The following is a 15,474-nucleotide window of genomic DNA, read 5'->3' on the forward strand; positions in this document are numbered from 1 at the left end:
CTGTTAGGTGTGTCTGGGCTGCAGCGGGCCTCCTTTTTCCTCTTTACTGCGGACGTTGGAAGCAGGAACTGGCTTTGTAGTTGTGAAAAATGATCAGAAAGAAATTCTAGCCTCGAAGGCTTTCCTCCACAAACTTCCCACTGGCAAGGACGGAAAAAGGCGAAAATGAAAGACACAGCCGCAGAAGTCGGAGGAAGCACAGACAAAGTCAGTAAATCTAAGAAAGACCAGGTGTGTAAGCCTTCAGTGAAAATAACCAATTAAACAAAAACGGAGCGAAAGAACAACGTGAAAGATGTATTCAGATCAGTGGTATGCGTTGTTGACCGTCTCGAAAGTAGGAGAACCATTGGCCTTGTTTGAACTTTACTTAGTTAATGTTGCTGGTTCTGGTACTCATATGCAATGTACTGTTTATGTTAACCTAGTCTCTGTAGCGCGATAACGAGGGGTACTTAAACTCCAGCCAGTAAGCTGTTAAACCTGTCCAACAAACTACCGGAAGTTGACTAACTGGCCGCAGTGACTGATTAATTAAATAACAGCTTCGACTAACAACATATTAAACGTCCTTCTAAGTCAGAGACCTGTTGTTCCTGCTGTTTGCGCGTCTACACTGCGTTTTACGGCCGCATTTTAAATCCATGCTGCGTTCAAGTCACTTTGTACACTAGATTACTAATGTTGAAATAACCTGAAGTTTAATGAAATAATGTTTTGAATCCTTACTGTTCCCCCCACATTCATTCAACACTTACTAAATAACATTCCTAACAATTTTCAAATAGTTTTACAGATGTATTTTGGTTTGATCAAATAATGAAGTCTGACCAAAAGTCTATTTAGTTTTATGCTGGCCACACTTAGAAACTAAAGCATTCAGCTTGCGTTTGAGTTGCAAAGACTTAAACATGTATTTTAACCAGAGTTGGACTGCGATGACCCCCCGTATCAATGGTTATTGTTGTCACCACGATGGTTACCAACCTCTTTATATTTGATTTATTTTGTAACTCATCTGATTTCTGTGTATATTTGAAGATTAAGTTAATGCCTTATTTAGTGTGTCTTATTAGTTGCCTGATGTGCCAGTAATAGGGGAGCTACATGCTGTCTGAACTCATACTACCTCTCCCTGACTGCTTAGCTTTTTACCTTTTCCGTCTGGTACCGACTGGATTGGTACATTGCCTGTACTGCAGGTGAATGTAGGGTGAAACTAACTAATTGGATTCAGTTTGATTGGCATGCATGGCATGGCCTTCATTTTCCATGGATGTAGGGGATTGGCTGGAAACATTGTTAAAACTTGAAAATCCCCTTAATTAAAGTCATCAACCTGACTAGTTTTTATAGCAACTTGACTTCAATGATTTTTGAAGTTCTTTAATAATTATTACAACAAAAGTGCAAATAAATGCTTTACTCCTGCTTCCTTCACAACATGTTATATATGCAGCAGCCATATTGATCTTGGCGACCTTCTTCTTTACTGTTCAGAAATCCGTCTTCAGGAGGTGTTTATTTTTTCCAATTTCTAGGACAAACGGAATGCACCAGTTGTGCACATCTGCAGAACATGACCTCTGGACTGCTGCTGTCCATGATATTGTACAGTTTGATCGACTCCATTAATTTAAAAAGATGCTTTTTAACATATGCGCTTTGTTTAGCTTGTGATCAAGATCGCACTGAAAATTTCTCATAATTTTGAGTTTTAAATTGTTTTTTACTTTACAGCAATAATTATTGAATAACCAGCGTAGAATTTGTATTATTTATTAAAGTGATATACAATTGTAAAAAAAAAGATTTTATCTTATAAAATTCTTCTATATAGATGATCTAATGTACGAGGTGTACTTGAACACACAGTGAGTTTACCATAAAACGCTGGGTAGAAGCGCAATGGCTTGATGTCATTGCAGTTATCTTGTCTGAGGAACTTGACTCCTCACAGCAGCAGCGACTGAGGGCCGCATTCCATTTCTTTGAAGCTGTTCCTGTTTGCTGGACTTCTCTCCTGTTGCTGTATGAGTCACGCCGTGTGCAGAAACCATGTAGAGCAGATGTGTTAAATATGTCAGCTTGTGTCAGAAAAATGTTCTGCATTGTTGGACACGTACCTGTAGAGTAATTTTAAACTGTAGGGGAGGAGATCATATGTTTTTGGTACATGTACAAATGCAGATGTTGCATCAACGTGCTCAAGCTCTATTGCTGTAGATTTGTTTTTATTTATTTTTTATTACAAACACTGAAGAATGACTGTGGCAGACAATCTGTTAGAGCAGTTTTAGTTTATGTGACCCACTGTCCTGCATGTTTCAGATGGTTTCCTGTTGCCTCACACCTGATGTAAATGAATAGATATTTCCACAGAACCCGATGGCATCCAGAGGACGTCATGCATTCATTTGAGTCAGGTGTGCTGAAGCAGAGACACGTGTAAAACATGCAGGACAATTAGGGACTGCTGACATTAGCAACTAATATTGAAATAGAAACTACCAGAGATTAGTTCCCAGCTAATATGGAGATATATCTGTAAATTAGAGCATATTAATTGAAAGTTTTGTGGAAGGAAAAAATGTGGTGAAAAAATGCTGCAAATAGAGCACAACCCACATGGTATAGCTCCTGGGGGTATACCTCCATAAAATGCCTTCAGTCCCTGACTTGACGATACCTTTTAACACGAGCTGAATCAACAACACCCTTTCAAAAGTCACATTCAGGTGTTTTTGGGTCAAACCTAACTCACCAGCTTATAACCTATTTCTCAGAGCTTGAGATCCTCTGTTCTCAGCAGCATTTTCAACACCCTTCAAGCAACACGCACAAAAGGGAAAGAATGTATTTAAACTTGATGTGGTACATGCATTGTTTCAGCTCAACAAACTGTTGAAAATCTTTACAGACATGGATCACCAAGATCTGCAAGAAAAGAGTTTGCACCACCTTTGTGGAAGATTCTTCCAGGTAACTTTCCTGTATGAAAATTGTTGTACAGGTCCTTCTCAAAATATTAGCATATTGTGATAAAGTTCATTATTTTCCATAATATCATGATGAAAATTTAACATTCATATATTTTTAGATTCATTGCACACTAACTGAAATATTTCAGGTCTTTTATTGTCTTAATACGGATGATTTTGGCATACAGCTCATGAAAACCCAAAATTCCTATCTCACAAAATTAGCATATTTCATCCGACCAATAAAAGAAAAGTGTTTTTAATACAAAAAACATCAACCTTCAAATAATCATGTACAGTTATGCACTCAATACTTGGTCAGGAATCCTTTGGCAGAAATGACTGCTTCAATGCGGCGTGGCATGGAGGCAATCAGCCTGTGGCACTGCTGAGGTCTTATGGAGGCCCAGGATGCTTCGATAGCGGCCTTTAGCTCATCCAGAGTGTTGGGTCTTGAGTCTCTCAACGTTCTCTTCACAATATCCCACAGATTCTCTATGGGGTTCAGGTCAGGAGAGTTGGCAGGCCAATTGAGCACAGTGATACCATGGTCAGTAAACCATTTACCAGTGGTTTTGGCACTGTGAGCAGGTGCCAGGTCGTGCTGAAAAATGAAATCTTCATCTCCATAAAGCTTTTCAGCAGATGGAAGCATGAAGTGCTCCAAAATCTCCTGATAGCTAGCTGCATTGACCCTGCCCTTGATAAAACACAGTGGACCAACACCAGCAGCTGACACGGCAGCCCAGACCATCACTGACTGTGGGTACTTGATACTGGACTTCTGGCATTTTGGCATTTCCTTCTCCCCAGTCTTCCTCCAGACTCTGGCACCTTGATTTCCGAATGACATGCAGAATTTGCTTTCATCCGAAAAAAGTACTTTGGACCACTGAGCAACAGTCCAGTGCTGCTTCTCTGTGGCCCAGGTCAGGCGCTTCTGCTGCTATTTCTGGTTAAAAAGTGGCTTGACCTGGGGAATGCGGCACCTGTAGCCCATTTCCTGCACACGCCTGTGCACGGTGGCTCTGGATGTTTCTACTCCAGACTCAGTCCACTGCTTCCGCAGGTCCCCCAAGGTCTGGAATCGGCCCTTCTCCACAATCTTCCTCAGGGTCCGGTCACCTCTTCTCGTTGTGCAGCGTTTTCTGCCACACTTTTTCCTTCCCACAGACTTCCCACTGAGGTGCCTTGATACAGCACTCTGGGAACAGCCTATTCGTTCAGAAATTTCTTTTTGTGTCTTACCCTCTTGCTTGAGGGTGTCAATAGTGGCCTTCTGGACAGCAGTCAGGTCGGCAGTCTTACCCATGATTGGGGTTTTGAGTGATGAACCAGGCTGGGAGTTTTAAAGGCCTCAGGAATCTTTTGCAGGTGTTTAGAGTTAACTCGTTGATTCAGATGATTAGGTTCATAGCTCGTTTAGAGACCCTTTTAATGATATGCTGATTTTGTGAGATAGGAATTTTGGGTTTTCATGAGCTGAATGCCAAAATCATCCGTATTAAGACAATAAAAGACCTGAAATATTTCAGTTAGTGTGCAATAAATCTAAAATATATGAATGTTAAATTTTCATCATGACATTATGGAAAATAATGAACTTTATCACAATATGCTAATATTTTGAGAAGGACCTGTATATGTTTGGGTTATCAGACACTCACCTATGTTATCTCTCCCCTCTCTCCGTGGCAGTAATGGAGCACTGTGTCAGTGTGGAGAAAAGAGACGAGAACACTGCTCCGTGGCTCTCGGGGACTATTTCAGCACGGCCATCGTGAACCGTTGGGTCAGCGCCCAGCACTCGTCTGAATACCCCACCGATGCTTTTGGAGAGGTGGAGTTTGCAGGAGCCAGCAAGAGACACAGCTATGTAGGTGCCTTTGTGTTGGTCTGATAAATGGTATCTGAATAGGTTAATAAATGTCTTAATGGTATAATCTAACGGTTATTATCAAGTGGGCCTACTGTATTTGTCAGCACATTTGATAATCCTGACCTCTGACCTACAGTAAGTAAGCAGAGAGTATGAGTTTAGAGGAGCACATACAATTCCCCCTTATGGATTTATCCTGTTTTTAATTTCACATTACACCTAAATGTTTCAGAAAATCAAACTACTTTTAAAATCAGACAAAGATGAACCAAGTAAATACAAAGTGCAGTTTTTAAATGATGGTTTTATTTATTAAGGGAGAAGAGCTATCCAAAGCAAGCTGGCCCTATGTCAAAACGTTATTACCCTCTGAACCCAGTAACCGGTTGTGCCAGCCCTTGCAGCACCAACTCTCCTCCAGTTTTTACGACAATTACCATTCAGTCCACTCTTCTTTTGCAGAATTGTTTTAATTCAGCCATATTTGAGCCACTCTGAGGTGGACTTTCGGTTGTGTTTTTAGGTCAGTCTCCTGCTGCATAACTCTCAAGTGCGCTTTGAGCTTAAGGTCACGAACTTCCTGGTAGAGGGGAGAATTCCTGGTTTCATTCCCCCAGACCATCATGCTACCACATCTGTGTTTGACTGTCAGCTTGATGTTGTTGTTCTAAAATGCTGTCAGTTTTATGCCGGATGTAAAGAGATTAATATCCTCCAAAAAGTCCCACCTTTGTTTTGTCAGTTGATGGAATTTACTCACGAACGTATTTTAGGATCATTAGGATGTTTTTTTGGGAAATGGGAGACCAGACTTTGTGTTCTATGTTGGTCAGCATTAATCTTCGCCTTTGAACTTCCTCATGGTTGCCTTTTGTAGGAGCCAAATGAGTAAGTTTAATGTGTTCTTTTTAAAGCTGTTATGTGTGCACCACAGTGTATCACCGGTTCACTTCTGCTGGCTGGAGGAACGTAGGGTGGAGAGAAATCTTCTGTTGAATCCTTACGCTCATCCAAATAGATTTGTATTACTTAATTGATAGACTGAATTATTGTCGCATTTTTCTAACCATACTGCCTGCTCAGAGCCCAAGTGTCTTGTCTATGAGCACATTGATTTGTGGCAGGAGGACAGTGGAATTGAACCCAAAGCTTTCAGATTGCAGGAGGACTATGCCTCCCACTGTCGCCCCGGAAATAGGTAAATTTTGTTTTTAGGGGTATTTATGTTCAGACTGTACGCGTCGACATGAACACATCGTCCTACAAAATAATGACAAAGAAGGCTGCAATACATTTTTATTTTCCGTCACTTTTATCGTTTTGCATTAAATACCCCATAAGAATGATAAAATTTTCAGTCCATATCAACAGTCTGTGTTTCTTTTCGAGACCTACTTCATGTTGTCAGATTGGTTCTATTTAATGGATGTCTTGGTTGTACAGGTCTGGCAGTAATCAGGCCTTGGTGTGTCTGACTTAACCAGGGGACTATTACATAGGGCAACTTTAGTTTGAATACTTTTTTACACGATAATAAAGGAAGTTGTGTGAAAACTGTTCAGTATTTTCTCAGTTTACTTGTTAAAATTAGCTTAATCGAAACATTCGCAGATCTGTATAAACTTTGCAGCCGTGTGTTTGATGCATTGATGAAAACCAGATGTCTTTCTGTCTGTCTCTTTTGATGGGCTCAGTTCTTGCGCCTGTCATGTAGCACCCAACCTTCTGCAATCTACAACGTGATGACAAACCATTGGCATCTTCCTACACCAAACCTGGTGGTTTCTGTTGTTGGTGGAGAGGGCAGAGCAAAGATGAAGACCTGGGTCCGGGAACTCCTCAGAAAGGGACTTGTGAAAGCTTCTCAAAGAGCAGGTGAATGCATCAGGAAGGTACACTTCAACAGTCAGCCAGTATAAAAACTGACAAAGAGGGGCGAGGGAGGAGCTGTTCTCCAAATCGGATGGTCCATTTATTTTCTCGTAGACAAGGCAGACCCATCAGAGGAACAGAACTTTACATATTTACTAAATCTGCTCACATATGATTAGTTTGAAACTCACAGAAAAGCTAAGTAATGCTTTTGTGTTGCATCGTATAGCTTTGTCCAGTGAATTTGTAGCGTGGACTAACAGTAATTCAAATAGCACTTTTTTTATGGCAGGTAAATCGGTCTCATATTTCACTATTAAAAAAAACAACCTAATTATTCTCTTATATATTTGACCATCAAAGGCAAATAAATATTATGGCATGAGAATTAAAAAAATCACATTATTAAAAAAGGTTTTACAAGTAAAAATCTAAAAATTGTTATGATCATATTTATGTTTTCAGCCCCATATCCTGAGATACCCGTAAATGAAATCCAGTGCAACTATTTGCCACCTAATAGAGTCCAGATGTTCTGTTTCTGTCATCAGAGGTTACTTAGAGAACATTAGGAGCTAACAACAACATGAAGACCAAGGATCACAGCAGACAGCTGTTCAGGCAGAACAAATAGAAAGCATTTCAGCGACAAGTCTGCAGCAAAGGGGAAGAGCAAAGGGAAATTTTCACATTTTACCCACAAAGGTCAGGGAGAAAGTTTACAACTGGGTTAGGTTCTAAAACAATATCCCAAGCTCTGAACATCTCACAGAGCTCTGTTCATCCATCATCTGAACATGGAAAGAGCATGGACCACCTGCAGACCTACCAGGACATGGACATCCACATAGACCGACCAGCTGAGATGGCAGGACATTTCCAAGAGAAGCAACGAAGAGGCCCGTGGTTACTCTGGAGGAGCTGCAAACACCCCCAACTTCGCATGGAGAGTCTGTTTCCAGGACAGCTTTTAATCATGCACCTGACAAATCAAGTTATGATTTTTATTGTAATGACTGAATTCTCCCTTCCCAGGAGCGTGGATCCTGACAACAGGACTGCGTGAAGACGTTGGCAGGTGTGTTGGCGAGGCGGTGAGAGATCATTCTACTGCTGCTTCCTCAGACTCCCTCAACACGGTGGTGGCCGTGGGGATCGCTCCATGGGGTGTAGTGCACAACAAGGACCGACTGGTCAACCCCCAGGTTGTTGTTTTAAGATTTACATGATTACATTTTTCCCTCAAAGCTTTCTATCAGGTAAATCGCGTGGGGCCGTTGTCAACCTTTAGTGTGACATCTGACCTGTGCAACTCCATTAAAAAACAAGCTGAAAACACTTCGGAGGCAAATTAAAACAAAAACAATGTGGCTGCATAGTGTGCTGGATTTTCCTGAAATTTTCTCAGTCTCGTCTCACAGCAGAAGTCAGGGTCTGCAGAGAACTTTCAGATCATCATCTCATTTTTAAAGGGCTATAAATAAAAAATGAGGCGCGGCAGTTTTTAAGACTTTTATACCATGAAAGACAGTTTTGAGTAGAGAAAATATGGTGCAACAGTTATATGCAACAGTTATATTATAAAGAACTGCATGTTCTGCTGGAGGAGCTGGTGCTGGCATGTGTAGTATATGCAACAACAATACCTTTATATTCAAATGTCAGGGCTGCGGTGTAGGGCAGATAGATGGACACACAAGAAAACCATACAAACGTGGCTAAATTTGGTAAAAACACACCGTCTCCCAAAGGTGGGACAAATGCATTATGGTCTGATGAAAGGTTGAACACTGACCATTATTTCCAAAAGAAGAAAGGAATCAACACTGCACATCACCAACAGAGCCTCATAATCACAGTGAAGCATAGCAGTGGCGGCATCATGCTTTGGGGCTGCTTTTTACACCTAGAAATGGGGCTCTTAATCACCAGTCAGCATCGGCACAAAACCTCCAGGCTTCTGCTAGAAAGAAAAGAGGAAGAGGAACCCCAGACCTGAGGCCGATTGACAATCTGTGGGTGATCCGAAGAAGGCTGAGGTCATTAGATTCCCTGTTTGATAGATGGCGGTCCTATACAGACACATCTCAATAAATCAGATTATTGTGAAAAAGTAAACAGTTTGTGAGAAATAAAGGCTTGTACTGTTTCACTCTGTGTAATGACTCTGTAATATGAGGTTTTCTATCTAAATGACAAAATGCACTGAACTTTTTCACAATATATATTTTTTTTACTTTATCGCCACATCAGCTGTAACACACTGATGAAGTCCAACCCTAAAGGACTGAGAACTGTAACATCAAAAGCTGATGTAATAAAGCATAAGGGTGTGCACTTTTATGCAAGTTTGTCTTTTATTCTTCCCTCTATAATATTGAGTATCTTTTTTAGCAGAGTTGTGTAGGTTATGGGTCACATTAAAGGTTAAGGGTCACAATAAAGTACTCTAATGTATTGTCTGCATCTCGTTTCTGTACATCATAGAAACCTTGCATTTTAACAGGGGTGTTTCCACTGTTTATATTCACTGTCGATAAATTAGTATCCATTTATTTATCTAAAGATCTACTTTGCAGTTTTCTCATCTAAATGCAGCTCTGAAATAAATTATCCTGTATGCTTCCTTGAACAGGGCAGCTTTCCGGCAAGATACTGTACAAGGGACCCAGTTCGGGATTCCTTCTGTCTGGACAACAACTACCAGGCCTTCCTGCTGGTGGATGATGGGAGTGTGGGCCGCAGAGGCGGAGACATGGTTTTCAGAACCAATCTGGAAGAATACATCTCCCACCAGCGCACAGGAATGGATGGTGAGAAATATGTTTTATTTTATTTGCATGAACTGAGAGGAAAATACAAATGTGTCCCAGTATTCTAAGGGCTCATCTTAACCTTTAATTTGACCTATTTTGCCCCTTTTTTTTTTTGGGTGACCAGGCAGTAATACAAATTAGTGCATCAGATAAAAAAGAAAAATCTTTTTGAAAAATAAATCTTTTTTTTAACAGGTAGCGGAACAATTGACATCCCTGTTCTTTGTATGCTGATATCAGGAGACACAAGCATGTTCGAGGTAGAGTCATTACGTTTTTTTATTGTCAACCATTCTTTGGTTTACATGGAAATGATTGTTTTTCTGGTTTCTGCCAGAGAGTGGATCTTTCTCTGAAGAGCTCCATACCCTGGCTGGTTCTGGCTGGCTCAGGAGGCCTGGCAGACTTTCTGACTGATCTCTTGGAGAGCACGTCCTCTGCCTCAGTCCTCCAGTCTTCCAGTGAATGCGACAGCGAGCCCGGTCCCAGCGTGGATCTGAAAGAAAAAGTTGCAGAGCGAGTCAAGAAACACTTCCCTGCAGAATCGGAGAACAATAAACTTGTTGAGCAGGTAGGTTCTGTACATTTATTTCTGTGGTGGTGAGAATGGAAGTGGTCCTTTCTGCTCTCTGCTAGTATTATTATTTCCTGGATAAACTCAGTCTACTAAAGGGGTTTCTTCAGTTCTAGTGATAGATTGTGAGATTCAGGCTTTTTATTAATTGTTAAAACAGTCAGATTTTGTATATAGAACATATTCATTTGCTTTAATCCCTGTTTTTAGTAACAATAGTCATAAGAAATCCCCATTTTCTTTTCTTACCTCTGTCTCCAGGCTTTAAGCATCTACCAAAGCAGAGACTTGATTTTAATCTACTATGCAGAGCAGGAGAGCCCTACTGACTTTGACATGGTCCTCCTCAAAGTGTTGGTTGGAGGTGAGTAAAACGTTTAAGCTAAAACTTGCTGATGTTTGTTTTTATGTGGTTAGACATTAATGTTGTTTTCTTTTCTTACAGCAAATAAACAGCGTGTATCAGTTGGGGGCAGTCCTCACATCGAAGAGCTCAAACTAGCTGTTGCTTGGAATAGGGTCGACATCGCTAAGAGTGAACTTTTCAATGGAGACATCCAGTGGAGGGTAAGTGAAAAGAAATACTGAAATATATTCACTTTTTTTATATTTTTCTACAACTTTAAAGCTCTTTTGGTAGTAAATATGTAATTTCTCTCCTTCTTCTCTAACAGTATAAGGACCTGGCGGAATCCATGTTGGACGTACTTATCAACGATAAATCCCTGTTTGTGCAGCTTTTCACTGAGAATGGCCTGAACATTGTGGATTACCTGACATATGGAAGACTGGAACAACTCTACGGCTCCGTTCCCGATTCAACACTGTTATACCAGCTGCTTCAGCGCCGCTTAGTTGTCAGACTTGGAACTACAGCTGCTGTCCCTGCTGCAGCCAGTGACCTAAAATCACCCTCTAAATTAACAGCAGAGAACCTTGAGAGCGAACCAATGGCAGACATCACCCTTTTTGAGGTGAGTTTTCACCTATGCTCCTTCATTTATCTTGAATCCTGAAAAAAAATAACGTGAGGAAAAAACTCCAAATGACAAATCTTTTTGTTTTCAATATTTTTAGGTTTCAGGGGTCCTGGATTTATTATTGGGTGATATCTGCCAACCATTCTACTATGATGTTTTGGGTTTATCAGATATCTCCTCTAAAAGGAAAGCTCTGAAGGTACTCCTGTTTTTTTGTCAATCAGATAAAGTGTTTTAATAACAAGATCATAAAAATATATACTCGTACGCTTATCCGGGACGCGGGGGCAGCAGACTCAGCAGAGACGCCCGGAACTCCTCCAGCTCCTCCAGGGGGAGCCCAAGGCATTCCCAGGCCATCCGAGGTACATAGTCCCTCCAGCGTGTCCTGGGCCGTCCCCTGGGCCTCCTCCCGGTGGGACGTGCCTGGAACACCTCCCGAGGAAGGCATCCAGGAGGCATCCGGTATAGATGCCCGAGCCACCTCAACTGGCTCCTCTCAATGTGGAGGAGCAGCGGCTCTACTCCGAGCCCCTCCCGGATGGCCGAGCTCCTCACCCTATCTCTAAGGGAATGCCCGGCCACCCTACGGAGGAAGCTCATTTCAGCCGCTTGTATCCGGGATCTCGTTCTTTCGGTCATGACCCAAAGTTCATGGCCATAGGTGAGGGTAGGAACGTAGGCCGACCGGTAAATTGAGAGCTTTGCTTTTCGTCTCAGCTCTCTCTTCACCACAACGGACCGGCACAGTGCCTCCATTACTGTGGCAGCCGCACCGATCCGTCTGTTGATCTCCCGCTCCATTCTTCCCTCACTCGTGAACAAGACCCCGAGATACTTAAACTCCTCCACTTGAGGCAGGAACTCCCCTCCAACCTGAAGAGGACAATCCACCCTTTTCCGGTCGAGTACCATGGCCTCGGACTTGGAGGAGCTGATCCTCATCCCAGCCGCTTCACACTCGGCTGCGAACCGCCACAGCGCATGCTGTAGGTCTTGGCTAGATGGTGCCAGCAGGACCACGTCATCCGCAAAAAGACGAGACGAAATCCACTGCTCCCCAAACCAGACCCCCTCCGGCCCTTGGCTGCGTCTAGAAATCCTGTCCATAAAAGTTATGAACAGGACCGGTGACAAAGGGCAGCCCTGCCGGAGTCCAACATGCACCGGGAACAGGTCCAACTTAGTGCCGGCAATGCGGACCAAACTCCTGCTCTGCTCGTACAGGGACCGGATGGCCCCTAATAAAGGGCCCCTGATTCCATACTCCTGGAGCACCCCCCACAGGGCATCACGAGGGACACAGTCGAATGCCTTCTCCAGGTCCACAAAACACATGTGAACCGGTTGGGCAAACTCCCATGAACCCTCGAGCACCCTGTAGAGGGTATAGAGCTGGTCCGGTGTTCCACGGCTGGGACGAAAACCACACTGTTCCTCCTGAAGCCGAGGTTCGACTATCGGCCGGACTCTCCTCTCCAATACCCTGGCGTAGGCCTTACCAGGGAGGCTGAGGAGTGTGATCCCCCTGTAGTTGGAACACACCCTCCGGTCACCCTTCTTATGAAGGGGGACCACCACCCAGTCTGCCAGTCCAGAGGCACTGTCCCCGACCGCCACGCAATGTTGAAGAGGCGTGTCAACCATGACAGCCCTACAACATCCAGAGACTTGAGGTACTCAGGGCGGATCTCATCCACCCCCGAAGCCTTGCCACCGCGGAGTTTTTTAACCACCTCGATGACTTCAGCCTGGGTGATGAAAGAGTCCAACCCCGAGTCCCCAGCCTCTGTTTCCACCACGGAATGCGTGATGGCAGGATTGAGGAGATCCTCGAAGTACTCCTTCCACCGCCCGATAATGTCCTCAGTCGAGGTCAGCAGTCTCCCGCCCCACTATAAACAGTGGTGGCGAAGCACTGCTTCCCTCTCCTGAGGCGCCGGACGGTTTGCCAGAATCGCTTCGAGGCCAACCGATAGTCCTTCTCCATGCCCTCACCGAACTCCTCTCAGGCCCGAGTTTTTGCCTCTGCCACAGCCCGGGCTGCAGCACGCTTGGCCTCACGGTACCCGTCAGCCGCCTTAGGAGTCCCACAAGCCAACCACAGCCAATAGGACTCCTTCTTCAGCTTGACAGCATCCCTTACTGCCGGTGTCCACCACCGGGTTCTGGGATTGCCGCCGCGACAGGCACCGCAGACCTTACGGCCGCAGCTACGGGCAGCAGCATCGACAATAGATGCGGAGAACATGGTCCACTCGGACTCTATGTCTCCAACATCGCCCGGGATCTGGTCGAAGCTCTCCCGGAGGTGGGAGTTGAATACATCCCTGGCCGAGGGCTCTGCCCGGCGTTCCCAGCAGACCCTCACTATGCGCTTGGGCCTGCCAAGTCTGTCCGGCTATCTCCTCCTCCAGCAGATCCAACTCACCACCAGGTGGTGATCAGTGGACAGCTCAGCCCCTCTCTTCACCCGAGTGTCCAAAACATGCGGCCGAAGGTCTGATGATACGACAACAAAGTCGATCATCGACCTCCTGCCTAGGATGTCCTGGTGCCAAGTGCACTGATGGACACCCTTATGTTTGAACATGGTGTTCGTTATGGACAATCCGTGACTAGCACAGAAGTCCAATAACAAAACACCACTCGGATTCAGATCGGGGAGGCCATTCCTCCCAATTACGCCTCTCCAGGTGTCACTGTCGTTTCCCACGTGGGCGTTGAAGTCCCCCAGCAGAATAATGGAGTTCCCGGGAGGGGCACTATCCAGCACCCCCGACAGGGACACCAAGACGGCCGGGTACTCTGCACTACCACTCGGCCCGTAGGCTGAAATGATAGTCAGAGACCTCTCCCCAACCCGAAGGCGCAGGGATACGACCCTCTCATCCACTGGGGTAAACCCCAACACGAGACGGCTGAGCTGGGGGGCAACAAGCAAACCCAACCCAGCCTGCCGCCTCTCTCCATGGGCCACTCCAGAGTAGAAGAGAGTCCAACCCCTCTCAAGGAGATGGGTTCCAGAGCCCACGCTGTGCTGTGCGTGGAGGCGAGCCCGACTATTTCTAGTCGATATCTCTCGACCTCCCGCACAAGCTCAGGCTCCTTTCCCCCCAGCGAGGTGACATTCCACGTCCCTAGAGCCAGCCTAAGCATCCGGGGATCGGGCCGCTGTGGTCTCCACCTTCGTCCGCCACCCAATCCTCTTTGCACCGGTCCCTCACGGTTCCCCCTGCAGGTGGTGGGCCCACTGGGGGATGGCCTCGCGTCTCTCGTTCGGGCTTGGCCCGGCCGGGTCCCGCGAGGAGCAACCCGGCCACCAGGCGCTCTCCGACGAGTCCCGACCCCAGGCCTGGCTCCAGGGTGGGACCCCGGCTCCGCCGTACCGGGCGACGTCACGTGCCTCGATATTTTGGTCCTCATGAGGGATTCTTGAACCACTCTTTGTCTGACCCATCACCTAGAGCCTGTTTGCCATGGGAGACCCTACCAGGGGCATTTAGGCACCAGACAACATAGCTTCTAGGATCATTTGAGCACTCAAACCCCTCCACCACGTTAAGGTGGCGGTTCAAGGGGTTTATATATATTTTTAAATGTCAACTGCTGTGGTCTTATTATATATTTGTTTCTCTTTCCTTTATCCCAGCGTGCAAGTAAGCAGCTGCGTGAAGATCGCTCATATAAGGACAGCCGCTGCCTCTACCCCTGGGCTTCGCTCTTCATCTGGGCTGTTCTGCAGAACCGCAGTGAGATGGCCACTTTCTTCTGGGAGATGGTAAAATCTCTCTAACACGAAGCAAGAACATAAAACATAGCCCGTTTTTTGTAACATAATAAGAAAAAATATAGGTCCTACGTTAAAGAGGTCCTTGTTTTCTAACTTGTGGGTACAGTCGGACAAAAAACCCCACATAAGTAACAGACGATCACAATCATTTAGAGGAGGCCATGCGCATATGTTTTATTGCTTCTTGTTGGGTGTGAGTACAGAAAATAGGTAGAATGTACTACTATCTAAAACTGTCAACAATACAACTAATGCAAGACTGGATGGTAATGATGAAACCCAGGAGGATGAACACCGTCTCTACGCAAAATGAGGATGCGAGTTGTTACAATGCAGAATGTGAGTTTATGTAGGTGCTCTATTCTTCGTTATAGATTTTAATAGTTATCGATATAGAGAACCTATTCGGATTGTGCTTGCAGTATCGCTTTAAATGCATGAATAGTGAAGCAAAGATGAATACATTTCAAGGCTGTCAACTGTTGAGTTTTTACAGCAGTTTTCTGGATCCAGGTGGTTTTGGATATAGGCATGAACTGCTTCTGTTTTTACTGTTTTATTGGATGAAGGACAAGAACT

At 44.6% G+C, this 15,474-nt stretch overlaps 2 protein-coding genes across 3 annotated transcripts in view; one reads left to right on the top strand and one right to left on the bottom strand.

Moving 5' to 3' along the window:
• Positions 1-132, bottom strand: part of si:dkey-94f20.4 (synembryn-A) — a 28,081-nt gene extending 27,949 nt beyond the window's left edge. The window contains exon 1 of the mRNA XM_047377946.1: positions 1-132. The gene's annotated coding sequence lies outside the window, so the exon portion shown is untranslated.
• The window catches only part of LOC124875662 (transient receptor potential cation channel subfamily M member 4-like), a 27,990-nt gene continuing 12,584 nt past the window's right edge, over positions 69-15,474 (top strand). The window contains exons 1-13 of one of the 2 annotated variants that reach the window (XM_047377943.1): positions 69-207; positions 2,921-2,982; positions 4,680-4,857; positions 6,555-6,735; positions 7,768-7,937; positions 9,368-9,545; positions 9,744-9,808; positions 9,886-10,119; positions 10,384-10,486; positions 10,568-10,689; positions 10,797-11,096; positions 11,200-11,301; positions 14,755-14,883. In XM_047377943.1, coding sequence (XP_047233899.1) covers positions 166-207; positions 2,921-2,982; positions 4,680-4,857; positions 6,555-6,735; positions 7,768-7,937; positions 9,368-9,545; positions 9,744-9,808; positions 9,886-10,119; positions 10,384-10,486; positions 10,568-10,689; positions 10,797-11,096; positions 11,200-11,301; positions 14,755-14,883 — 1,866 coding nt within the window. In that variant the 5' untranslated portion in view covers positions 69-165. Of the gene's footprint in view, positions 232-2,920; positions 2,983-4,679; positions 4,858-6,554; positions 6,736-7,767; positions 7,938-9,367; positions 9,546-9,743; positions 9,809-9,885; positions 10,120-10,383; positions 10,487-10,567; positions 10,690-10,796; positions 11,097-11,199; positions 11,302-14,754; positions 14,884-15,474 lie in introns of both variants that reach the window. The other variant, XM_047377942.1, reaches the window with a different exon arrangement.

This window comes from Girardinichthys multiradiatus, chromosome 10 (genome assembly GCF_021462225.1).
Source record: "Girardinichthys multiradiatus isolate DD_20200921_A chromosome 10, DD_fGirMul_XY1, whole genome shotgun sequence".
Lineage (NCBI taxonomy): Eukaryota > Metazoa > Chordata > Actinopteri > Cyprinodontiformes > Goodeidae > Girardinichthys > Girardinichthys multiradiatus.